Source organism: Peromyscus eremicus, chromosome 17 (assembly GCF_949786415.1).
Source record: "Peromyscus eremicus chromosome 17, PerEre_H2_v1, whole genome shotgun sequence".
Lineage (NCBI taxonomy): Eukaryota > Metazoa > Chordata > Mammalia > Rodentia > Cricetidae > Peromyscus > Peromyscus eremicus.
Genome location: NC_081433.1, coordinates 57,324,163 through 57,351,055, shown reverse-complemented (window position 1 = coordinate 57,351,055; position 26,893 = coordinate 57,324,163). Strand labels below are relative to the sequence as shown.

The 26,893-nt window shown below is 39.2% G+C and overlaps 1 protein-coding gene across 1 annotated transcript; it reads left to right on the top strand.

Annotated features, from left to right (window-relative positions):
- Positions 1-4,227: 4,227 nt before the first annotated feature.
- Positions 4,228-26,837, top strand: LOC131894455 (zinc finger protein 431-like). The gene is made up of 4 exons (XM_059244709.1): positions 4,228-4,304; positions 22,661-22,787; positions 22,988-23,048; positions 25,174-26,837. Exons 1-4 carry the CDS (start codon positions 4,302-4,304, stop codon positions 26,633-26,635), a joined length of 1,653 nt encoding a protein of 550 aa, XP_059100692.1. The 5' UTR covers positions 4,228-4,301; the 3' UTR covers positions 26,636-26,837.
- The last annotated feature ends 56 nt before the right edge of the window (positions 26,838-26,893 follow it).

The following is a 26,893-nucleotide window of genomic DNA, read 5'->3' as shown; positions in this document are numbered from 1 at the left end:
TATATATTTACAGCATACAGAAAGACATCCGACAGCACTCAGTTCATTGAAAAGATGTAAAGAAATTGTACTATGCCGGGTGGTGGTGGCGCACGCCTTTAATCCCAGCACTCGGGAGGCAGAGCCAGGCGGATCTCTGTGAGTTCGAGGCCAGCCTGGGCTACCAAGTGAGTCCCAGGAAAGGCGCAAAGCTACACAGAGAAACCCTGTCTCGAAAAACCAAAAAAAAAAAAAAAAAAAAAAAAAAAAAAAGGAAAAAAGAAATTGTACTATAATCACATTTTTTAATCTTTATTTTTAAAAAAATATGTAAGTTTCAAATATTGCAATAAGTATTTATTAATGAATCTATTTTCTATGGCTATATAATTACTAGATGCTTTATTGCATGTGGTTATGCTATAATTATAGCTACTTCTCAGTAGTTCTAAACCCATGGCAGTGTGAAGCACAAAGATCTCAGAAACAACTACTCATTCAGAATGTTGGACATAGCAGATCAACAGCAAAACAGACAAATATGTAAGTACATGCGGATGACAGGTTGCCTTAGTTGGCCCCTGGAGACAAACAATCCATTGGTTCTGAAAACCTACCACATAAGGAGTCTTATGCAAAGTAGGCAGCATCAAAGAGATGGTCAGCTGTCTTCTCAAAGGAGAACAGTATCAACATACCCTCCATCTTTGGCCTTGCCCAATCTAGCTATACCCAAGACTACACCTGATTGCTTAGAAGGGTTCTGAGCCACTTTCCATAGTGCCAAACCAAAGCATCAGATATCTCAATACCAGAAACAACAGAATCAGCCGAGTCGCTAGTCAGATTACCACTAAAGACAAACGGTTATCAGGCAGCCGCATAGCCGATGATTCAGTGGGCCTATCAAGAACATGGAGCCCTTCAATCGTACCCAGATGCTGCGCCACAAAGAATTAGGTATCTGAGCTTTAAAGGGAGGGGAGCATCTCCTTTACTATGCTCAGGCAACTAAAACTAGAGAAGAAAATTCGATACCTCCAGCCGAGGAAATCTTGTGGCAAACATTCACAAGACTAGTTCTGTCAATACCTTATGATTTCATAGAATGATTGGATGATGGAAAACAACTCAGGAATGTAAACAGTGTAAAATTTCTCCCACTTCCAGTTCTCTTCAAATACAAATAAATACAAAGAAAACTGTTTGGAAGCTCCCTCTTGTATAGAAAACTGTCATGCTTCTAATAATAAGCAAATCATATAGAAGGAAATATTTATTAGAATTTATTTTAAAATATTTAATATTAATTATTCTTTAAACATTACATAATGAGTTCCAGGCTAGCTGGAGCTTTCTAATAAGATCCTGTCTCAAAAAACAAAGCAAAATTGTATTCAACAATTCAACAATATGTGTGTATGTGTGTTCTTGTGTGTGTGTTATTGAGACATGTCTTTGATGTTTTTCTGTCAGCTTAGTAGCTGCACATGCATCTACTGATATTGTAATTATTGTTTGTGGCCCCACAGCCCAGCAGTCAGTGCCTCTCCTGCCATCCAGGCCTTGGCCTGGAGGGATTTCTGGTCCCAAGGCCCCAGCTTACTCAGATCTTCATAACTTGCCAAGGCTTTCCAGTTTGTTTGTTTTTTAATTCTGGAGCCACCCACTCATTATCATCTTCATAGATCTACAATTTTCTTTACTAAGGCCACTTCCATATTTACATGTTCTTTTATGTACTGCCTCCTTTTTCTAATACTATGAGACACAGGAACATTAACAAATATATTAATGTTCTGTTGTGAGAATTTATTCCCTATTCGAGGGGTACAAAGCAATGTGTATCTCATCCTTATAAGTCCTAATGCCAATGCAAAGTGCAATTTTACCAAAAGTCTGCCATGGAAAACCAATGAGTTTATTGCTCTTACTTATTGAACATGGTTGAGGGGATACAGGAGTTTGGATACTGTGGTGGCTTGAATCAAAATGGCCCCCATAGTCCCACAGGGAGTGGCACTATTAGGAGGTATGGCCTTTTTGGAATAGTTGTGTCCTTGTTGGAGAAAGCATGTCACAGACACTTTCTGCTGCCTGCTGATCTGGATATAGAACTCTCAGCTCTTTCTATAGCTCCATGTCTGCCTGCATGCCACCATGCTTCTCTCCATGATGATAATGGACTAAAACTTCTGAAATTATAAGCCAACCTCAATGAAATGTTTTCCTTTATAAGAGTTGTCATAAGTCCTGATGTCTCTTCACAGCAATAAAAACTCTAAGACAGATAACCCAAAAGCTATCACACAGGAATGTCTACACATGTACAATGACTTTCTCATAGCTGCATATGTGGAGCTCACCTTCCCTCTACTATTCCACTGTCCATGTACCCCAGCATTACATTACATTTCTCAGTGTGCATAAGTGGTAAGCCTGATAGCACTCAAGGTAAATTCTCACTTTTAAGGTAACTTTCTCATAGATGCAGATGCAAAATCTAACCCCTTGCAAGTCTTTCCCAGGATATGTTCCTCTATTCCTCCACAAAACCACAAGGTCACATGTCATTAGGGTCAAATTGCTTACAGTTGCCTGGGAAAGAAGCTGTATACTCAGACGAAAGGAATACCTCCTTCTGTGAAGGAATACCAACAGTCAGCAAACCTGGTGGTGGTCATCCTTTGTAAGCAGGCACAGCTGATCATAGGAAGGTGCCAATTGTTTATCTTAAGATAGCACTGAACAACAACAGTTAAATAAAAGAAAGCCAAATAGAAGCTGTGTATAAGATAATGTAATAAATTAATATTTCCTAGGTACAATCTGTTAAACTAAACCTTAGAGAAAACACAAGACAGTCTACATATAATACATGGCATCACTACTATAACCATGCTTTTGGTTTTTAATGGGTGCAAGTAGACAATACAAAGAAACAGCAAATACTTAACAAAACATTATCAAATTGATAAATTGATGTGTATGCATCCAGTACAACACAATTAAGAAATCCCTCTTAAAACCATCATGCTCCTGCTTACTATAGAGAGACCTTTACACAGAGGGTCGCTCTATCCTTTCCATGGATGAGAATCCTATTAGCAGTTTTTTGCCATAGACATGTGCCCAATAACAATATACATAAAAGGTGAACAAACATTTACATCCTAACATCCTAATCCCTAACAGGCCTGGTTAACATACTACTTATCTTTGAGGTATTTATGAGGCACACACACACACACACACACACACACACACACTCCCACCCCCCCCACCCCCCACCCCCACCCCCCGCCTTAGCTAAATTCTTTGTGTACTTACTATCTCCTAAGCATTGGTAAATCCTTTATATCACCAATTCCACTTTTCTGTATTACAGCTCAGTAGTGGAGTGCTACTTAGTACATGAGATGCCATTTATAATCTCCACAAAATTAACTCCAAATGGATCTTTTTGTTTTGTTTTTTGAGACAAGGTTTTTCTGTGTAGCTTTGGAGCCTGTGCTGGAATTCACTCTGTAGACCAGGCTGGCCTTGAATTCACAGAGATTCGCCTTTCTCTGCCTCCTGAGTGCTGGGATTAAAGGCGTGCGCCACCACCGCCCGTCCTCCAAATGGATCTTACACCTAAATGTCAAACTGAAAGTGCAGAACTTCTAGAAGAAGCTAGGCCTCTCTGAATTTGGCAACCTGCCTAGGCCTTGGGAGGTTTCTCTAAGGCTGTGATGTTTAGAAAGAAATAGAGATCCTTCTCTAAAACCAGGAATATGCTTGGGAGAACTGGTAAAGGTCTGTGGCCAGGGCTTTTGGGGAGGGTTGGCTTCAGATGCTGCTCTTTCTGCACATGGGGCTGTGGTTATCAGTCCCAGGGCCACTGTGAACTTTGTTTATAATGTTCTTGAGATACCCGGTGCTCCTCTTGTGCAGCATTGTCTGACTAGCCTTCTTCTGAATTTGTATACTTCCTTTTAAAACTGAAAGCCGTTATTAACAAGAAACTCGCTGTTTAATTTGGCACAAATCTCTAGCCAATATGAGATAGGTTTGTGCTTTGGGTGGAAGCTATGGCTGGGAACTACTGTGCTGTGTCCTTCAGCTCACCCAGTCTCCAAGGGAACTACTCCTGTCATTCGGCCTCACTAGCCAATCAGGATGCCCAGTAGACCTGCCAGTCAAGTGGGCGGGTTCTTCCCGTTTCCAGACTTTTGGCTCAGCCCCTCTGCTGAGGAAGTAGGAAGTTGGCGCAAGTGTTCCGCAGTGGCTGCGCTGCGGGGAGTTGTGGGGAGAGCGTGGGCAAGTCTGACAGCCCCACCATGGTGAGCAAGGGGCTGCTGTCCCCAGACGGGGAGGAGGGACCAGTCATAGTGTGCGATCGGTCGTTGTCCCTAGACTGGGAGGAGAAGCCGGCTGAGCCAGGGAGCCAGTGTGCTTGGTCCTACCCCCAAGCTGGGTGTGAGCCCGCGGCCAGACGCAGAGTTCGGCATGGTTCTGCCTGGTCCTGCCTGGTCTGCCTGGTCCTTGTGACTCCCTAGGCCGGGGTGGCAGCCTCTGAATAACTTCACTCCGAGGGCTGAGTCTGTGCAGAACACTGGGAGTGGGACTGTGCTTAAAAACAGCCTGTTGTTGACATCACTGTGAAATGTAGTGCTTGCATTGTCTCTAGTCTCTAGTAGCTCTCAGAAATTCTGCACTTGTTAACACTTACGTTTGTGATCTGTCTGAAGTTAATTTTATGGAGCTTGTAAACGGTATCTCCTGTGTAGAGTCACACTCCATTGCTAAACTGTGATGTAGAAGAGTAGAATTGATGGTACAAGGATTTACCAATTCTTAGGAGACATCAAGCCATATAAAGTGGAATTTAGTTAAGGAAGGGCTGCCTCCCAAATACACCAAAGATGCTAACCATGCCTATTAGATTAATATGGTTAAGATGTGTATGTTTGTTCCCCAGCATTAACCAGCTATAAATCTACATTCCTATAACAATGTTTGAGACAGGGTCTCCAATTTGCTATCAGATGCCCAGAGTCTTTCAGGGTTTCTCCTATCTGCTTCCTATTTTGCCTTAAAGTCATTGGATTATTGTCATGCACTGTTGCAACTGGCTTTACAATTCCTAAAACTTGGCTTATTGCTATTTGAGATGTCACTAAAAAAGGGATGTTGTCTCTGTGTAGGCAGTCTACACAGCAAGTTTTATTAACTTTGTGTAATGGTTAATATTGTCAACTTGACAAGATCTATAATCAGCTAAGAGACACGCCTTCAGGCACACCTTGAGGGCTCATCTAGATCATGTTATTCCCTGGGTGTGCTATGAGAGATTAGCTTGTTAAATTCATTGAGATGAGAAGACTCATCTACCAGAAGTGATAGTACCACTCCATTCTGTGGTGTTGGTACTGGATTATGTAATAAGGACCAAGATTTATCACTGTTGGGTTCCTGGCAGTGGATACAGTGTGATCAACCACCATAACCTGCCACCGTGGCTAATTTCTATAAAGCTTCTTCCACCATGGCAGCTTTCTGTAAGGCTGCATCTTCATTTTTTTGGTTTTGTTTTGTTTTGTTTTTCCAGACAGGGTTTCTCTGTGTAGTTTTGGTGCCTCTCCTGGATCTCACTCTGTAGACCAGGCTGGCCTTGAACTCACAGAGATCTGCCTATTTTTTCCTCCCAAGGGCTGAGATCAAAGGTATGTACCACCACTGCCAGGCTATAAAGCTTCTTTTTATTCATTTTAAAATGTATTTTTTTGAGTGTCCACATGTTCATGCAGTGACAGTAAAGTTGAATAAGATAGCACCCAAGCCAAGTATGGTGTTACCACCCTGTGATCACAGAACTTAGTAGGCAGAGGAATGAATTTAAGGGTTTTAATTTCATTCAAGGACTGAGTATGGGGTATGGAGGCAGATCTGCAGGAATAAGTGAGACTATGTGATGGGCTCAGACAAATGTCCCTCAGTGACTTCTCCTAGACTCTAGAGCAAGCCTGTGGGCTGCTGGACAATCCCACCTTCTAGGCTCAAGGTGTCTTCTTCCATGAGGCCTGTGAACCCCAAGATCTAAGTATTGTGAGGTGTGAGTCCCAGTTGTATTAAATTCAAAGCTCACATTTCTGCAATGGCAAGAACTCATAATGTGTTGGGGTCAGGGATGGGGAGGAGACTGTAACGGGCTGCTGATTGGGTGAGGCTAACATCATTTTGCCTCTTCCTTGCTCATATCTCAGTGTCCTTGTCACTTGACTGAAGGCATGTCAAGCTGGTTTGAGGCACAAACAGTAATTACAAGGCTGGGAACAGGAGCAGTTTATCAGTCACCACCCAGTATACCATCTCCAAGAGATCATGACTAGATGGCCCAGACAGTAGAGTCTCCAGGGTGCTGATTCTGGGACTCAGAGACCTGCCAGTAGCTCCAGTGCCCTGGGGCCACTCAAGTGCTCTCCTGTCTCCTTTTGTCCTTTCCCATCTCCTTCAGGTCTCCTCCTGTCTACTGGGTCTCCTCTCCCCCTCCTCTTTCATCTCCTAAAATTCAGGAAGGTGTCAGGTTAAAAGTAGAGTCAGCAGGCAGTAGGATGAAGAAATAAGAGACTACCCTTGTTTGCTGTCTGGCTAGAACCCAGACTGGTGTGGAATTGGCTGGGATTCTTCTGCCTCAGTGTCTTAGCTGGCCATTTTACCCTATAACATCTTCCACACTTCATGAATTTGAACCCTGGATCTCAAGCTAGCAGTGATATTTTGCAGTTTTGCGACCTTTAGGAAATACAGCCTCCTTTGAGAAATGGATTACTGTGGAGTACTCAAGTTTTATACCCATTGGAAATTTCTATTTGCTCTCTGATTCCTGACCTTGGACTCAATACTGGAGCTAGACTCCCAGTACTGTTCCCAAATCTTTCCCTCCCTATTGGAGTATTTCTCCTTGGAACTACAAGCTACAATATACCTTTCATTCCTCATATCACATATTGTTAGTTATTTTGTTGCTGCAAAGAGGAAAGTAATTCAAACAACTCTCTCATGTTCTACTGTAGGACAGAAGTATATTTTCGTGTCACTAATTTTTGAATCTAAGTATCAGGACACATAGACAAACCTCATATAGTCAGCCAAGTCAGTGCCAGGTACCACCTTATACCCAACTATTTATCTTTTTGGATCCTGTGGAATTGTTCTTACAGACAATTGTGAGCTGTCATGTGAGTGCTAGGAATGGAATCTGGGACTGCAGAAAGAGCACCCAGTGATCTTAACCACTGTGCAATCTGCCCAGCTCCTCTAGTCTACTTTCAATAGGATGAAATAGACTACTGTACACAGGAGATTGGAACTAGGAGGACCATGGGGGCATCCTATGAGAAAGCTGCAGGTATTCTAGTGAGCTGGCCTAAAAGAGAGGCTATGTGTGCTGCAGCTGAAAGAGCTGAAAGAGTGGGAATAACTAAATCCTTTGGAGTCCAGGCAATTTCATCATGATCTCAAGATGCTGGACAAGGTGCTATAAGATTTGATATTTGCCCTGATAGATTTTGGTCTGTTCATTCCGTGTTATGCTCTGATTCTTTCCAGTGCAATAGCAATGCTCATGCTGGAAATGTAATGGTATCATTTAAGGATATAGTAGAATGTGGTCTGATAAAAAGTAGTTGTTGCTCTCTAAGAGTTGAAGAAATATGAGGTGGTTAAATGAGAGTGACATCCATAGACTCATATGTTCTAATATTGTTTCCCCAATATGTGGAATGGTTTGGGAAGGAATAGAGCTATGGCTTTTCCAAAGGAGGTGTGTCACAGGGTTGGGCTTTGAGATTTCAAAAACCTCTAACCATGTCCATTGTGTACTCTACCTCCTGCTTGAGGTTCAGATGTGAACTCTAAGCTTTTCTTTCTGCCATGTGTTTACTGGGCCTTCATAGACTCAAACCCAGTGGCACTTTTAAGCCCAATTAAATGCTTTCTTTTATAAATTGCCTTGGACATGGTGTATTTCATCACAGCAATAGAGTAGTAACTATACAGAAGTTTTCTATGGAAAATCAGAATACAGAAAAGTCACCCCTTCTAATTATTGAAACCAAGGAGGAGTTTGTTCTAACTTTAGCTCTAAAGCAGTTAGCATCTGTCCCAAGCCTTTGAACATATGAGTGATTCCAAGATTCACACGTTTAGACGTCTATGAAGAAGCAACCCTGTTAAGAACACTCTCCTTTATTTTAACCAGACCAATATCAAATTACTTAAAAACTCTGTCTTCTATAAAAGATGGTCTAAAGTTTGGAATTTATATATCTATATATCTATATTTATCTATATCTATCTATCTATCTAAGTATTTATTAAACACTCAGTATGTATTACGAATTATATTATATGTAGGGAACAAAGGTCAACTGAGATTCCAAACTAGACCTAGCATTAAACAAAGAAAACAAATCAAAATTATATACACCTTTTAAACATTTTTAGGTCTTTTTGAGATGGGTCTTACTTTGGAAGTGACTGTGTCAACCAGCATGGTCTCAAATTTATGAATAGCAGCCTACTTTTGCTCCCATTGCTAAGATTAAATGGCATGTGCTAGCACGTTTGGCAATGTCCATTTTTTGAAAATGATCTATGGGCACCAGTGGCAGACACTTGAGATGACTTTAAGAGGTATTATATTGTCTCAATGCTCCAATGCTCATTTTCCTGTATGTTACTTGGTTTTGTTCTTTTCCTCTGTGTGTGTGTGTGTGTTGACTATGTCGCACATGCTTTAAAACTCACAGTGATCTTCCTGCTGTTGTGTCTGGAATACTGGTATTAAAGAATGCACTACCACAAACAGCTTGAAAAAGAAGTTTTATAGTGCAAGTTGTCTGGTTATTTTTTATTTGTTTGTTCATTTTACAAGTTCATTTTTTGTTGTTATTTTATGTGTATGGGTATTTTCTTTTACTTGTGTCTTTATACCCCATTCATGCATGGTGTCCAAGGTGGCCAGGAAATGGTGTTTGAACCCCTGGAACTGGAGTTAACAGATAGTAGTGAGCTTCCATATGTAATTTGGGTGCTCTAGAAAAATCTTTAGTGCTTATTACTGCTAAGGTATTTTCTACTCCAAGTTTTCTGCTCTTAGTAATGTTTCGTATCAAAGACAGCCTAGTTGGTGGGTCAAACACTTATTGCTCATCAAAAAGTGGAATTTTCCATATGATAGAATTAGCCTCAGGCAAGGATAAGCTCCTTAATTGAGTATTAAATAGAATGTGGTCAGCCCTAAAACCACACACATACAACCAACAAAAATGGACTCAGAAATTTTTTTTAAGATTTATTTATTTATTATGTATATAACATTCTGCCTCCATGTATCCTTGCATGCCAGAAGAGGGCACCAGATCTCATTATGGATGGCTGTGAGTCACCATGTGGGTGGTGGGAATTGAGCTCAGGACCTCTGGAAGAGCAGCCAGTGCTCTTAACCTCTGAGCCATCTCTCCAGCCCCAACTCAGAAGTTTGTATTCATGTATTTCCGCATATGTATTCATACATACTTAACAAGGAAGAAGTTGAAAGGGAAGTATATAAGAAGGAACGGATTGAGAAAAACAAAAGGGGAAAGTGATATAATGCCTTTTTATTATAAATGTATAGAAATAGCTGGGTGGTGGTGGCACACTTCTTTAATCCCAGCACTCAGGTTGCAGAGGCAGGCAGATCTCTGTGAATTTGAGGCCAGCCTGGTCTACAGAGCAAGTTCCAGGATAGGCTCCAAAAAGTTAACAGAGAAACCCTATCTCAAAAAAACAAAAAAAGTATAGAAATGAAGTTTGAATAAAAAAGAGCTAGAGAGATCACTGAGCTATTAAGAGCACTAGGTATTGTTATAGAGGAATCAGATTCCATTCCTAGAACACACATGGTAGTGAATCATTTGCTGTAATTCCAGACCCAGGCATCTCCTGCTGCCTCCTGGCTTCTGTAGGTAATGTGCAAAGATGTATACAGGCAAAATACCCATATAACTAAAATTAAAATAAAGGTTTAAAAAAAAATGAAAAGAATGGAATTCTCTACAGTGATGTCACAGCCCTGAGACAGACAGCAGCAAGATCTAGTTAAAATGAACTTTTGGTCCTGCATGGAAGCTGCCGTGGCCTCCTGTGAGCCAGCCTGCTCAGAGTTAAAAGCAGCCTTGTTCTGAGGATACAATAGCTCAGCAGAGCTATCCAAATATGAGGGGCAACCACAATGCTGATAGATGACTTTTCCTTGATGTTTTCTATATTTGTGTTCTCTGTCCTTTGTTTTTTTGAGAATCATAGCACTGATACATCTATCTTTTCAGTCAAGCACCATTATTGACATGTAGTATAGGGTCCAAAGCAATCACTTTCACAGTGTCATTTACTTGATTTTCAGCTAAGACCATGTGGCACAAGATGAACATGCCAGAGGCATTTCTTTCCATCATTTTTATAATTTATATGTGTTCCTTCATGACTTTGAGGTAAGAATGCCTCTCAGTGTATCTGCTTATCGTTGTGACCACATTCAGAAGTGGATTTGTTAACTGAACATGCTTAGTAATAGGCAGAACTCTACAGTAACATATCCAGACTCCCTATGTAAAATCCCCATGCTTCCCTTGTTTAGGAAAAGCATTGCTTTGGAAATGACTCCTGTGCTCTCCTTGCCTCCTGCAGGTAAGAAATATTTCCCAGTTCTTCTGTCTGTGCTTCTGTGGTGACTATTCTTGGAAGTCAAACTGACTTCTCTGGAATTAACTAAACCTGAAGAACTGGATACACTTGTGAGGGATTTTTTTTTTCTTAATTGAAGCTTTGCAACTTTTGAAGTGGGAAGACCCATCATTAATCTGAATCTTTTAAGGTTATAAGATCCACTTTTAATATGTGCCATATCTTCTTTGGTGCCAGCCAACATATATAAAGAATATTAAAAAAGGAAGCTTTTTCTCCTTGCCCTAGTCCAAGGCCACTGCGGGTTTAGTAATGTTCTTGAGATACCCTATATTTCTTTTGTGAAGCATTGTTTGATTAGCCTCCTCCTGAGTTTGCCCCATGGTATGATAGTTTCTACTGACTTCATAGATCTCTTCCATTTTGTTCCATTCACCCCCTGAAAATAGTATATATGATGCTATTCTTCTTCTTTTTAAAATATTTTTATTTTATAATTAATTTAATTTTACATATCAGCCATGGATTCCCCTGTCCTTCCTCCTCCCAATGCTATTCTTCTTAAGAGGCTTACTTGGCATGAGACATAGCTTGTGCAAGACCTTCCCAACCCAGCTTTAATCTTTTCTACCTTCTACTTTTACTATCTTTCTGATGTTCTTGGACCTCCACTTCAGGACCCTGTCACTAAAGAATGACCTGATGATTCTGGTCACTGATATACTTAAGAAACAATTCTGGGAATATCTTTGCTGTAGAAATCTCCTGTCTGCCTAAGTGGCCAGACCTGTAGTCTCCTATTCCTATTTAAATTATTCAAAGTGTAACCTAGAGCCTGAACCTAAAAAAAACTTAAAAATGACAGTGGATGTAGAATGCAAAATTTGTTCTAGGCTAGCTCTTCTTGGATCATTAGCCAGAGATGAATGCATGCTGTCATTAAAGAGATTTTTCTTTATTAATCTCTTAAGTATATAGAGTTATTTCTCCCTGGGAAGGCATATTAATTCTAGAACAGCTGTACTTGGAGCCTTTTAGAAAATTGTTTATGAGTAAGCTTTCTTATGTTGACTCCAGTGTCCATGATCCCAGTCTTTTGTTCTCTGGGGCAATAACTTGCTCTCCACTATATTACAACTCTTAAATTCTTAAAAAAAAAAAAGGCCTGTACTTCCTCAGATTTTTCAAATTACCCATTTGAGTCATGTAGTCAACTGTTCTTTGCACTCACAGAAAAAGGATCTGTATGTAGAATATGGTTTCTGCCTTCAGATCAGAATATGGGGAATAGTTTATTGTGTATACCATAGGAGGAAATGTTAGGAAATGAGCTGCTGGGGTCACCAATATGGAAAAGGACCTGATTGTGGCAGGAAAGTGATTTTGTAATTTTCCAGCATGTATTAATTCATGCTTTGTGAATGAAGACAGACTATGTTTGGGGTTGTAGCTGAAAGTTTTTCCATGTCCTGTGCAGTCCACAGCCACTCAGACCCAAGTAAACACACAGAGGCTTATATTAAAACTGCTCAGCCATTAGCTCAGGCCTACCACTGACTAGCTCTTACACTTAAACTCAGCCCATTTCTGTTAATCTATATGTCACCATGTGTTCTGTGGCTTTACCTATGTGCCATTACATGCTGCTCCCTGGAGGGAGCCTGACTCAGCCTTCCTCTTCCCAGAATTCTCCTTATCTGCTTATCCCACCTATACTTCCTGCCTGGCTACTGGCCAATCAGCATTTTATTAAACCAGTGTACAAAAGCATTATCCCACAGCATTTCCCCTTTTCTGTTTAATTAAAAAGGAAAGTTTTAACTTTAACACAGTAAAATTATATCTAACAAAACAGTTATCAAGCAAGAATTACAGTTACAATATCTAGTCTATTTATATTTGGCAAATTGAAAGAAAATATTCTATTTATCCTATATTTGTGAGTTTAAGATTTCATATCTAACTTATCTTTTATCATAACTTCGGAAAGTTTTTTTTTTTTTTTTTTTTAAAGGCATTCTTTTTTTTTTTTTTTTTTTTTTTTTTTTTTTTTTAAGATTTATTTATTATGTATACAGTGTTATGTCTGCAGGCCAGAAGAGGGCACCAGATCTCATTACGGATGGTTGTGAGCCACCATGTGGTTGCTGGGAATTGAACTCAGGACCTCTGGAAGAGCAGTCAGTGCTCTTAACCTCTGAGCCATCTCTCCAGCCCCAACTTCGGAAAGTTTTAACTATCTAGTCTTCAACTACATTAAAGACCTCAGAAGGGTGTAATGTTACCTAAGTAAACAGAAAGTGCATTGTAAGCAACTTCCAAAAATCTAGAATGACAGAGACAGGGGACCACCTGGACAGTCACCTAAAGTTCCTCTGTAAATTTGGGGCATCCATCTTCAGCCATATAGGCCTAGAATCTCTCAGTCTCTTTTTCCTGTGTCCTGTAAAATGTCTGGCAGTTTCTTCTGTGAAGCAGGAACCTGAAGGACCATCTCATCTTGCAAAGTTCAGTGGTCAGCATCCTTGGCTCCTGCATGTCCAGTTGATACAACATTTTTGTCAAGCAGTCCAGGCAAGAACAGTTTCTTGCCCAAATGGCTATTTTTGCAAAGAAGAAGATAAACTCCATATGGAGTGTCTTTGATGCCCATCTTTCTCTTTGAAGTAAATTGGTGCTGCCAGGAATAGACGTGTCTCACTATCTAGAAAGTCTAAGTTTTTAAAACATTTTAAATATCATATTCTGTAGGTCTTTGAAGTGTTTGAAGATTACCTATTCATCTGAAATATATCTATTTATACCTAGAAAACTAAACTAACATGACTATAAGATTGATTACCATAGATGATTAACTATTAACCTGTATTTCTTAATTATCCATTACAATTTAAATGAGTTACATAAACATAATACCTTAAACAAGAGTAGAAATATATATAAAGTATAACAAAATGTTTCTTGCCCAAATGGCTATTTTTGCCAAGAAGAAGATAAACTCCATATGGAGTGTCTTTGATGCTCATCTTTCTCTTTCAAGTAAATTGATGCTGCCAGGAGTAGACATGTCTCACTGTCCAGAAAGTCTAAGTTTTAAAAACATTTTAAATGTCATATTCTGTAGGTCTTTGAAGTGTTTGAAGATTACCTATCTATCTGAAATATATCTATGTATACCTAGAAAACTTAACTAACGTGACTATAAGTTTGATTATCATAGATGATTAACTATTAAACTGTATTTCTTAATTATCCATTACAATTTAAATGAGTTACATAAACATAATACCTTAAACAAGAGTAGAAATATATATAAAGTATAACAAAATTAACTTTAAATTTGTATCAATAAACTGAAATCTATAGCAATTTAAAATAAGTTGCTCTTTATAAGTAGATTCAATAATCTACCCTTTTAATCTATCATATCTATATCCTACATTTCTATATCATATCCCCCTTCTTTTAGAAAGAGATTGACTATGACCAATAACAATTTGCAACCAATAATCTAAGCAAAGACAAACATCCATAATCCATTTTTTGGGAATGTGGGCATGGTTTTCTAGGCTACTTCCTGCTGAGAAAGAGTGCTGTATTCTTATGGGGATCCTAAGAAAACTAAGAATTACGGTCAAGTAAATCCTGACTGGACTTGACCTGACTGGACTGTGATGCTGTATTCTCTGAGCCAGTTGCCTTGAAGCTGTTTTTGGATGTTGGATCATCTGGGCCATGGTGTCATCAGAGACTGTCAGGGGGTCTTGGCTGGTCAAACCGTATTAGCCTCGAAGCAATCCACAGGTTCTTATCTTTGTGGAAACAAAAGCAGAACCTCTTTTCCAAAGCAACATATCCTTAGACACATTTAAAATATACATATTGACTTAACACAACAGCTTTTACATTCAAATGTCTCTCTGCAGTTAAAAATCCCAAAGACAATATAATCCAGACTCTCTGTGTGATTTCCATCTTTACGTGGCTTATTTTTATATTATTTTTACTTTTTCTTTAAAGACTTTATTTTTTTTAAAACTTTCTATTTCTTTATATAACTGTCTATATTCCATTTTTTTTCTCTTCCAAGCCTACGTACATTTTTACACACATTGTAAACTAAAGTCTTATTCCATCTGAATTTGCCCTATTGTGAATCTGTAATCCTTCTCTGACGAGGAGAGATTTTAAATTGCTAAACTGCATTTTGGGGACTGAAACAGCAACCTTGGTTGCTGACTCTGCCCATTTCAGCTTTTTAGCATGGCAGAGCTAATTCACCTCCAGCTTTGGGAGCCATGCTGTTCGCTGACTGTGGGAGGCAGTGGGTCTATGCTTCTATCAAAGTAGCATGTAGCTCAGAAATCTTTTTTCCCCCTGTACTAGCAAAGGCTAAGTCCACCATGCAGCGTAATGTGTGGCTTGGAGACACCTCTGTGTACTGCAGTGGGAATCTGCCATGCTGTAGGTCAAGCCCATGTGCCATGAACCTGCCATCCTATAGCTCAAGTCCACATGCCATGACGTCTTTGTATCCCAGCTTTCCTGAGAGACACAACTAGGAAGCTGCTCTTGGCTCTATTTTAGAACCCTTTTTTAAAGCTTCTTCAGGTTTTGAGTGGAAATTCTTGCCACCACGTGTGGGTGCCATTTGTAGCTGAAAGTTCTTCTGTGTCCTGCCCAGTCCACAGCCGTTCAGACCCAAGTAAACACACAGAGGCTTATATTAATTAAAACTGCTAAGCCATTAGCTCAGGCCTACCACTGACTAGCTCTTACACTTAAACTCAGCCCATCTCTGTTAATCTATGTGTTGCTACATGTTCCGTGGCTTTACCTGTGTGCCATTACATGCTGCTTCCTGGACTCAGCCTTCCTCTTCCCGGAATTCTCCTTGTCTGTTTATCCCACCTATACTTCCTGCCTGGCTACTGGCCAATCAGTGTTTTATTAAACCAGTGTACAAAAGCATTATCCAACAGAAGTGGATGTATAAATTGGAAAGATTAGCTTGAGCCAATGACTATTGAATTTTCAATTAGGCAACTCTCCTATGCAGATATGTTCAGTCCTCCTTGGCATAGTTATGTCAACTCAGAGGGTTGAGAAATAGGCCATTGACTATAACTCTGTGTGTCAGGTTACAGATTTCAGTAGCCTACATGTGCGTATGGGCAAGATCAATTATTCTCTTATTAATGGCATTTCTTCTATTAGGGAAGGGCCTATACTTTTTCAAAGTCAATATAGCTAAGATTTTTTTAATCTTAAAAATAATTTTTTTATCATTTTAAATACTCAATTATTGGCATCACTTTTAAAATATCATTTTCCTTATGCATTAATGCTCTAATTTCTATTTGTTTCTGTTTTCCAGTGTTTCTTGGTCATAAGAATTTCCATTCCTTTTTTCTCAAGTGCTATTGATTTATTTTTTTTTCTGTTTAGAGAAATGACTAGTCATGTCTAGTCTTGCCTCATACTATGTAAGTGAGAATTTCTTTGAACACCTAATCCTACCTCTGCTGCCCAGTGCTGGAAAGACAGTCCTGCAACTCTTTCCAGGCTGGGCTCTGACTGGCAAGTGAGAAGAAAAAATAGACCAGCTAATGAGCATCCTCCAATTTCTCTTGCTTTTATGGGGACTTACAATGAAGAGGGACTTATGCAAGATTTGAGTTCATTGACCAACTTTGAAGCTGGTGTACTGACTGTGCAGAAGGGGGCGGGCAGGAAGGAGGGTGAGAGCTTTCCTGTTGTGACAGTAGTTGACATTAGCAATGTGGAGTCAGGTAATCAATTTTAGATAATTGATAAATGTCCTGAGTGGTCATTTCTTGGGGTCACAGACCAGAGCAATCAATCTGGATAAAGGACCAAACTTATTGTGAATCCAAATTACTGTGGTTACACTTGTTCAACCAAAATAGAAGATCTAGGTAAAATGGTGTGTGTGGTCCTGCCTAAGAAGACTGTTATTTTCCTGGTTTAAGATGCTCAGCCTGAGAGAAAGTTATGCATAATCCTTGGTGTGCTCTCATACACATCCCTGGTCTCTGGAGCACATGACCATAAAGACTGTTTCAGCTTTTGAAAATAATTTTTTGAGATTATAACTACATCATATTCACAGTCTCTTTGCTGCCTCCAAGACTTATCATGACCCCTCATTGTTTTATATTTCATGGACTGTTTTTCTTTAACAAAAGTGACACAGTCACAACAGTTACTGTTTGAATGTGGCCTGTGTTTGTCTGCAGGACTTTCCGTCTATGAAGCAAAGGGTTGGCTGCCCTGGACATTGAGTGTGTAATGGAATGTTCACTCACAGGACCCTCTTCTTTGGAAGAATAACAGAAAGTGTTCTGGGAGACTGGAAGAATTTCTACTAAAATACAAATTTCCCAGCCTAGGGACCTGTCTGTCCCTAGTGTGGAAGGGCAGAGCTGGGAACGCCTGTTCTGTCTGAGTAATTTAGTTTAGTCATTTAGTCTCTGCTCACCCAACAGGGGAGCTGCTAATGTCCTGAGGCCTAGCTGAGTGGCCCTAGTTCATGAGCAATTCTGGTAGGCTTAGCAATCAGAAGCACCAGTGGAGGTAGCTTACAGGTTCTTTGCAGGATTCTCTTCTAGTTCTGCTGTAGTGATCTGTGAGGGAGACCACAATGTATGCCATGGTGAGCATAGGGGCTACTGTTCCCAGACCAGGAAGAGCAGGTCTACTGAAATGTCAGAGCTGCTTGGACTGGGATGGACCTTGAGTTAGACTGTGGTTCTTTTGGTCTATGAGGTGACCTGGTCAGTGGTCCTTGGCCTCTGAGCATTCCTGAGTGTTGATTCCCTAGGAATGGAGGCTCTACCACCCTGGCTATGGGAGGCTGTAATGCTCATAATATCACTGTCCAGTATATACACACAGACATTGTGTTTGGTGTGCAGTGGGAAGAGATTGGAAAACTGAAGGCCTGGTTTCTAAAAGTTCTGAGTGTTGCAATCCACATTCAGGTTTGTCTTATAAATATTACAGATAGTTTTGAAAATGGTAGAAAGGAGGTGATGAAGAAATCATCCTTCAACAATACATGATTAGAATGCTTTTAACATTCTGCTACTGCCATCCACCATGTCGTGATTCAGTGATGTTTAGTTCCAGGAAACAAAAAGATTTTCTGAGCTGCAGAGGTTTCTCAGCTATGTGTGGTATTGGGCAGGTGGATAGAGGAGGTTCTGCATTTTGTGCTAGAATCCATGTTGTAGGAAGCAGATTTTCAATTATTTTTGGTGTTATTTTGTCATTGAGTATCAGTGGAGCTTTGTTTGCCTGAAACCACCAGGGGGCATGAGGGGCTATAGAGCCATTGCAGGATTTCAGGAGATCACCTCTGTTGGCAATATATATATATTGCTTTTGTTCTTGGCTTTTTCTCTGGATCCTCTTTATTCCATCACAGATATTGTACACATTTTTGATTATTGTACATTTGTGTTAAGTATAGAATAACATTGTGTTATCAATGTGTATACTATTTTTTAATAATCCCATTGAGCATTCAAAGTATTTCCACTTTGCATGTAGCTTTGGAATCAGCTTTTCTGTTCTAAATTGTTAGGAATTTTCTTCAGATTGTATTTAATTCATGCTGTTAATTGACTATGTGCAGTATCTTAATATTGATGTATCATGTTCCCAGGAATTACTTATTTACTTATTTATTTGTTTAGGTTTTGTTGTGGTGGATAAAAAGGCCTGCTGGGCAGGTCGCTCAGCACATGTTCTTCATGGGGATGTCCTAAGTTCAGGTCGCTCAGCACATATTCTTCATAGGGATGTCCTGAGTTCAAATCCTAACACCCAATTCAGGAGGCTCATAAACTCTTGTTACATATACTACATACAATGTTTCTTTAAAAAAATCTGTATCTTGCATTTATTTTTAAAAATTAGGAGTCCCACTAAACTCGAAGGTAAACAACCATAACATGTTTGTCAAGGACCTAGTATAGACCAGTGAGTTTCTGTGAGTGCTAGTTCAGTCTCTGGGAACTCCTATGAGCCCTGCTTCCTTGATTCTCTAAGGCTTTATTCTCCTAATGTCCTTGAACCCACTGGATCCTACAACGTTCCACCCCGCCCATTCTTTCTCAGGGTTCTCCAAGCTCCAGCTAATGTTTGGTTATGGATGTCTGCTCCCATCAGCTCCCAAAGGACGCCTCACTAATTTGATTGGGCTAAGCACCAACCGATGAGTATAGCAGAATATTTCTCTCATTTCATTGACTTTTTTTTTTTTCAAGCAGTTGTGGTTAGTTCTACCCTAGGTCTCTGAGCCATTCAGTTTCCAGTTTCTGCCCATTCAGGCAGTGTTTGGCATGGGCTTCCTCTAGTAGCTTGGGCCTCAAGTTAATCCAGTCCTTGGTTGGTAACTCTCACAAAGTCAAAGATTTTTTGGCTGTGTTGATGTCCCAGTCCCACTGCTGGGAGCCTTGCCTGGCTAAGAATATGGCCAATTCAGGCTTCTGTATTCTCAGTTACTAGTTAGTAGTCCTCACTCGGGTTACCCTCATAGATTCCAGGAAGTTTTCACTGCACTAGGTTTCCCCATAAATGCTCCCCTTTTCTAGTTTTCTCTCTCTGTACTCTCTTCCCCCTCCCCTACCTCCCCTACCTGATCCTTACTATTTCCATCTCCTCCTGCACCCATTCTGTCTACAAAATCTATTCTATTTCCTTTTCAAGGGAGATTCATGTGTTACCCCTGGAGCCTTCTTTGTTACTTAGCCTCTCTGGGTCTGTGGATTGTAGCATGATTATTTCTTATCTAACAGCTAATGCCCACTTATAAGTGAGGACATATCATGTTTGTCTATCTGGGTCTGGGTTGCCTCACTCAGGGTGATACAGAACTCAATAAACTAGACATCAAAAAAAACAAACAATCCAATTAAAAATGGGTTACAGATCTAAACAAACACTATTCTCAGCAGAAGAATCTCAAATGTGTGAGAAACACTTAAAGATATATCCGACATCCTTAGGTATCAGGGAAATGTGTGGGGGCCCACAGAGGCTCCGTAGTAAGGCCTTACTCAAGGTCAGAAAGTCTGAGCTTGCTTTGTCCAGCAGGGATCCATAAGAGGATGATTTGGCCAAAGGCATGGCTACCAGGTATTTTGAAGGATCTATACTTATTGGTACTTTATACCTAGACCTTAAAAGGGGGAGGTCTTTTGCTCCTCCCCTTACTGATGTATAAAAAGCCCATCATGAATAAACTTGGGGCAACTGGGTATTGACCCAGGTGCCTCCAAAGCTACCCTGCATCTCTGTCTTTCTCCCTGTCTACGTCTATATTTCTTCCTATTATTTCTCAATTCCTCACTCCTCCCTCCAAGAACCCTTCAACAGGTCCCCGACAGAAATGCAAATCAAAACTACTTTGAAATTCCATCTTAACACCTGTCAGAATGGCTAAGATCAATAACAGAAGTGGCAGCTCACGCTGGTGAGGATGTGGAGCAAGGGAAACACTCCTACATTGCTGGTGATATTGCGAACTTGAAAAGTCACTGGAAATTAATATGGGAGTTCCTCAGAAAACTGGGAATTCATTTACCTCAAGACCCAGGTGTGCCACTCTTGGACATATACCCAAAGGACACTCTACCCTACCACAAGTACACTGGCTCAACTATGTTCTTAGCAACTTTATTCATAATAGCCAGAAACTAGAAAGAACCTAGATATCCTTCAAGTGAAAAATAGATAAAGAAAATATAGTATATTTACACAATGGAGTATTACTCAGCTGTTAAAAAATGATATCATAAAATTTGCAGGTCATGGATAGAACTAGAAAAATTCATCCTGAGAGAGACAACCCAGACCCAGAATGACAAGCATTATGTGTACTCACAAAGAAGTGAATATTAGTTTCATTATGAAGTAAAAGATAATCACACTACAATCCACAGACACGGAGAGGCTAAGTAACAATTAAGGCTCTTGGGGACCACCTGGACTAAATACATTTTCCTAGGGTGACCATAGCTGCATAGTGAACTGGGACAGAATGTAATTGATTGAAAAAAACACTCATAGGATGATACATATGAACATTTTTCTCTCATTGGTGGCTTTCTTTATGGTGCTTATGGAATCTTCAATAGGAAGAGCCTTTCTAGAGGAAGTTCCTCATTGGGGATGTGATTTGACTATCTATAGCTTTACCTCATTTCCTGTTCTTTGTGTCTACTTTCTTGTTGAAATTGAGCAATGTGCTTCCTTCTCTAGCTGTCATGAACTCACCACCATTATAGACTGTATCCCTGAATAATATAAGATACAGTAGAAGCAATTGCTTTTCATTGCTATGCCCTTAGGTTGCTTTTTATGTATTTCTTTATTTTGTAAATTTTTTGTTTTTGTTTTTGAAGGCAAGGTTTCTCTATATAACACTGGCTGTCCTGAAAATAGTTCTTGAGACAAGGATAGCCTTGAACTTAGATCTGCCTGACTCTGCCTTTCATGTGCTGATAGTAAAGGTATGGGTGAACATGCCCAGGTTTTTTATTTTTATATTATTGACTGGTGAACCTGGAATGTAGGTTTTTGTACGCAAACATATGCTGTTATGCTGAGCTTCACCAACATCTTGAATTCTTAACTTTGTAGAGGATATCACTTTTTCTCCTTTGATTGCATATATTCTGAACTGTCTGAGGTTCTTGAGTCATTAGATTGCAGAGGTGTGACATTCCTACAGCCTTTTGCTGTATGTTTTGAATTTTTGAATAAATATGAATATTTTGCCTGTATGCATGGATATACATACATGTTTCTGGTGCTTCCAGTACTTAAAGCATGGACTCAGAACCTCTGAACATGGGGTTATAGATAGTTGTGAGCCTCCATGTAAGTACTGGCAACTGAACCCATCTTCTCTACAAGACCAGCAGGTGCTCTTAACTCCTAAGTCATCTCTTCTGTCCTATTTTTTGGTTTTTTTTGGTTTTTTAAATTTTTTTTTACAATCTGTATATATATTAAAGATTTATTTATTTGTTTGTTTATTTATTTATTTATTTATTTATTTATTTATTTATTTATTTATTATGTATACAGTGTTCTGCCTGTATGTATGTCTACAGGCCAGAAGAGGGCACAGGATTTCATTACAGATGGTTGTGATTTCATTACATCCCATGTGGTTGCTGGGAATTGAACTCAGGACCTCTGGAAGAGCAGCCAGTGCTCTTAACTGCTGAGCCATCTCTGCAGTCCCTTCTTGTGTGTTTTTTTTAAATTTGAATTTACAATGCTTACATTTTCCCCTGTTCATCTCTAATGGGTTAAACATGTATTCTCTTTTAGTAAGATCTTAGTTAACACTTCGGGTTTCTGAGAGATGAATAGAAAACTGGAATGAATGCATATCTCACTGAAGTAGGAACTTCAATGAGACCTCTTTTTTGTTTGTTTGGCTAGGGTTTTTTTTTTTTTTTTGTGGGGGCAGGGTCCATATATGTACCTTTGGCTATCCTGGAACTCATTTCATAGACCAGGCTGGCCTCCAACACAATGAAATTCACTTACTTCTGATTCTGGAGTGCTGGGATTAAAGGCATGAGAGAATACGCTCTTCTTGCCCATTTTTTTTGTAGTTAGTAATTGTTCATACAATTTCTCTGATGTGTACTGAGTCCTGTTGATTTCTTATATCTCTCTGTAGGTCTGTTAATAGTCATTTCTCTTGGAAGGGCAAATTCTATTCAAAGAGCCAAGAAATTACATTTCTGAACTTTATTTTCAGCTAAATTCAAAAACATCTTGGTGATTATATTAGAACTTCTCTGTCATGGAATAATTGTGGGAAGCACTGTAATTATACAAATATATTGTCAAAGAAGTATACATTTACATTATGATCAATATCTCACTTTCTCTTGTATATATCAATGGGATATATTAGAATTCAGTGACCTATGATGATGTGCATGTAAACTTCACTCAGGATGAGTGGGCTTTGCTGGATCCTTCCCAGAAGAGTCTCTACAAAAATGTGATGCTGGAGACCTACAGCAATCTCACTGCTATAGGTAAGACCATGAATTTTTCCTTTCAACTTTTAAAAAAGGAGAAAACTGTTTCTTGGTTATTGATGCTCTGCCATAATTTTGATTGATAAAGATGAAGAATGTGGTAAATAAATCAGGTATAATTCTTAGGTTCACTGAATATAGTAACTTAAACTTTGCATAATCTTCAATAATATACACTTTCTGGTATTATATTTTAGGCTACAAATGGGATGAACATAATATTAAAGAAGATTTTCAAAGATCTAGAAGACTTCGAAGGTAATTTTCATGCGCAAGCTGATACAAATGTGCCACAAAAAAATTTTAATTTGTAGTGGAAGTTTTTTTAAACTTAAAAAGAATTTATTTATTCTTTGTGTCTTTCACATCATGCCTGTCTTCCCCGCCCCAAATAAAACAAAATAAAATTTAAGAGAAAAAAGGAAAAAGGAAAAAGGGGAAGATTTCCTCATGGAAGCTGTAGTATGACACAGTGAGTCATGTAGTAAACCCTTTATCCGTACATTTTTATATGTAGGCATTTATCACAAAGAATAATTGGTCTGGTTCTAGGCCCCTGGTCTTTGCTGTATCACTCATGCTGGGCCCTCTATGGGACTCTTCCTGGACATCTCATTGCTGCTCTGTGTCTTGGAGATCTTGCAGCTTTAGGTCCACAGGACTGATCTCCTCTTCCAGTGCTCTAGGAGATCACAGATGGGGTGGATATTGGGGTGGACCAGCTCATAACCCTGGTTCTGGTCCTGGGTACTTGCAGGGTTGCTCATCCCACCAGCTGTCCCCTGTATTCACCACCAGGGTGAGCTCTCCGTCTCCCTGGCTAGTTCACCCCTTGCAGTGATGAGCAAGGGGCAGGACCAGTTCTCTGGTTCTCATGTCCTCAGGGTCCATTCTTCCTCACCTATACCTTCAAGGCCAGCTCTGCTAGGTTGCCCAGGTAAGGTGTAGGGGCCACTCTCCTGAGTGCTGCAGCTGATGAGGGGCAGGGACAGCTATTCTGCTCTTATGACCTCAGGGGCAGCTCTCCCACCAGCTTCAGGTGTTTATGGGTGGGTGCAGGGGAAGGCATCTCTTTCCTGCCTATGCTGCCACTAGAGAGATGAGTAAGTGGGTACAGCTCTCCTATGCTCACAGCCTTGGGGCTGGCTCACCCTAAACCTCTGCCGACAGGGTTGGCTCTATTGTACTTCTCAAGCAAGGCACAAGGCCTGTTCTCCCACCTGCCTCAGGTGTTGATGGGAGGAGAGGACATCTCTCACCCACTAATGGCACCACTAGACACATGAGTAGCTTGCTGTAGAAGTTTTAAGGAAAAGCAACAGCGTAAATGAGCACAGCTTTAAGTATGTTGATGATTACTAAATTGTCACAGTACCATCTACCTCAATGTCAGGTATTTGATCTCTTTTTTCAAGGCATTCCTTTAAGAAAGAAGACAAGGAAACAATGCCTTAACAGATACCACCACTTGAATCATAGCCCCATGATAGCTAGGCTGTAAAACTGTTAATCCATTTAGTTCCATTCTACTCAGATATAACAAAAGCCATACCCATTGATTAGGTGATAAGTACATTTCTAAAGCCTTCTAACACAGAAATAGTCTGTAATAAAGTTAATGTTATATACTTGTGGTGAGTTACCAAAGTTTAGTAAGGGGGGAGTTTATAAGAGTTAAGAAGATTGTTGTAGAAAAACCTTAATACCTGTACCATATGTCTTTGAGGAACAAAAAAAAAAAAAACTGTAAATGCAATATGGAAACCTTTTATTAGGTATTCTTTCATTAATATTATATCACATGTCACTCTGAAAACACGCCATGTGTGCATAAAGGATATGGAAAGAAGCAATGTACCTCTCTTTCCCAGAACAAGTAGAAGATATGTAGTAGTTCCCTCTCTGAGTAGACTTTCTGAATGTGATATAAGTTTATAATTAGTTATTTTTACAGCTTCATTGGAAATATATCAACAAACTCACATCAGATAAGAGCCCTGCTGGTATAAAAAGTGTGGAAATTCTTCTGTTTGTCCTGGTTCACATTGCAAATGTAGTGTGATTCAACATATAGGAAAATGTTATAAATGTAATCAGTGCAGTTATCAGCTCTGAATTCTTCCAGTTCTCTCTAATTATATGAAAAAGCTCATATTAAAAGGATGCTATAAATGTGAGCCCATGTACTAAGGGCTCTAACCATTACAGATATCTAAGACCCCATAATGATTAGGAACCCTATGAATTTAAACAATGTAAAAACCTTAAGATCTGACTCTTCTTTACCCTTAGACCAAACTGTAAAATTAAGTCATACAGATAAAAACATTTATCAGCATAATGGATGTGGTAAAGCATTTACATGTGCCAATTATCTTCACAGGCATGAAAGAAGTCATACTGGAGAGAAACCCTATGAATGTAGTCAATGTGGGAAAGCCTTTTCACGACAGAGTAATCTCCAAGTACATAAAAGAACACACACTGGAGAAAAACCCTATGAATGTAATCAATGTGGGAAAGCCTTTGCCTGCCACAGTTATCTTCAAAAGCATGAAAGAATTCATACTGGAGAGAAACCCCATGAATGTAAGCAATGTAGTAAAGCTTTTGCAGATTACAGTAATCTTAAAATACATGAAAGAACACATACTGGAGTGAAACCCTATGAATGTAATCAATGTGGTAAAACGTTTTCACAACAGAGTCATCTCCAAATACATAAAGGTTCACATACTGGAGAGAAACCCTATAAATGTAATCAATGTGGGAAAGCCTTTGCATATCATCGTTCTCTTCAGAGGCATGAAAGAGTTCATACTGGAGAGAAACCCTATGAATGTAAGCAATGTGGTAAAGCTATTGCATATTACAGTAATCTTAAAATACATGAAAGAACACATACTGGAGTAAAACCCTATGAATGTAATCAATGTGGTAAAACCTTTTCACAACAGAAGCATCTCCAAATACATAAAAGTTCACATACTGGAGAGAAACCCTACAAATGTAACCAGTGTGGGAAATCCTTTGCATGCCATAGTTATCTTCAAAAGCATGAAAGAGTTCATACTGGGGAGAAACCCTATGAATGTAATCAATGTGGTAAAGCTTTTGCATATTACAGTAATCTTAAAATACATGAAAGAACACATACTGGAGTAAAACCCTATGAATGTAATCAATGTGGTAAAACGTTTTCACAACTGAATAATCTCCAAATACATAAAAGTTCACATACTGGAGAGAAACCCTATAAATGTAATCAATGTGGGAAAAGCTTTGCATGTTATCGTTCTCTACAAAAGCATGAAAGAGTTCATACTGGAGAGAAACCTTATGAATGTAAGCAATGTGGTAAAGCTTTTGCAGATTACAGTAATCTTAAAATACATGAAAGAACTCATACAGGTGTGAAACCCTATGAATGTAATCAATGTGGTAAAACCTTTTCACAACAGAAGTATCTTCAAATACATAAAAGTTTACATACTGGAGAGAAACCCTATAAATGTAATCAATGTGGTAAAGCTTTTGCACATCATAGTGTTCTTCGAAATCATGAAAAAAATCATATTGAAGAGAAACCATATGAATGTAATCAGTGTGGTAAAACCTTTTCTAAACAATATAATCTCCGAATACATAGAAGAACACATACTGGAGAGAAACCCTATAAATGTTATCAATGTGGGAAAGCCTTTGCATGTTGTAGTGGTCTTCAAAGGCATAGAAGAATTCATGTGGAAGAGAAACCCTATGATTGTAATCAATATGGTAAAACATTTTCACAACAGAAACATCTTCAAATGCATAAAAGCTCACATACTAAAGAGATCCTATAAATGTAAACAATGTGAGAAAGCCTTTGTATGTCACAATTATCTTCAAAGGCATGAAAAAAAATCATTGGAGAGTAAATGTATGAATGTAATAAGTTTCATAAAGTCTTTGTACTTCACTGTAATCCTTGATACCATCAATGAGTTCATCCAAGAGTAAAACCTGTATTGTGTAATCAATTTGTTAAAGTCTTTGTATATTATAATAGTCCAAGAGTAAAACCTGTATTGTGTAATCAATTTGTTAAAGTCTTTGTATAT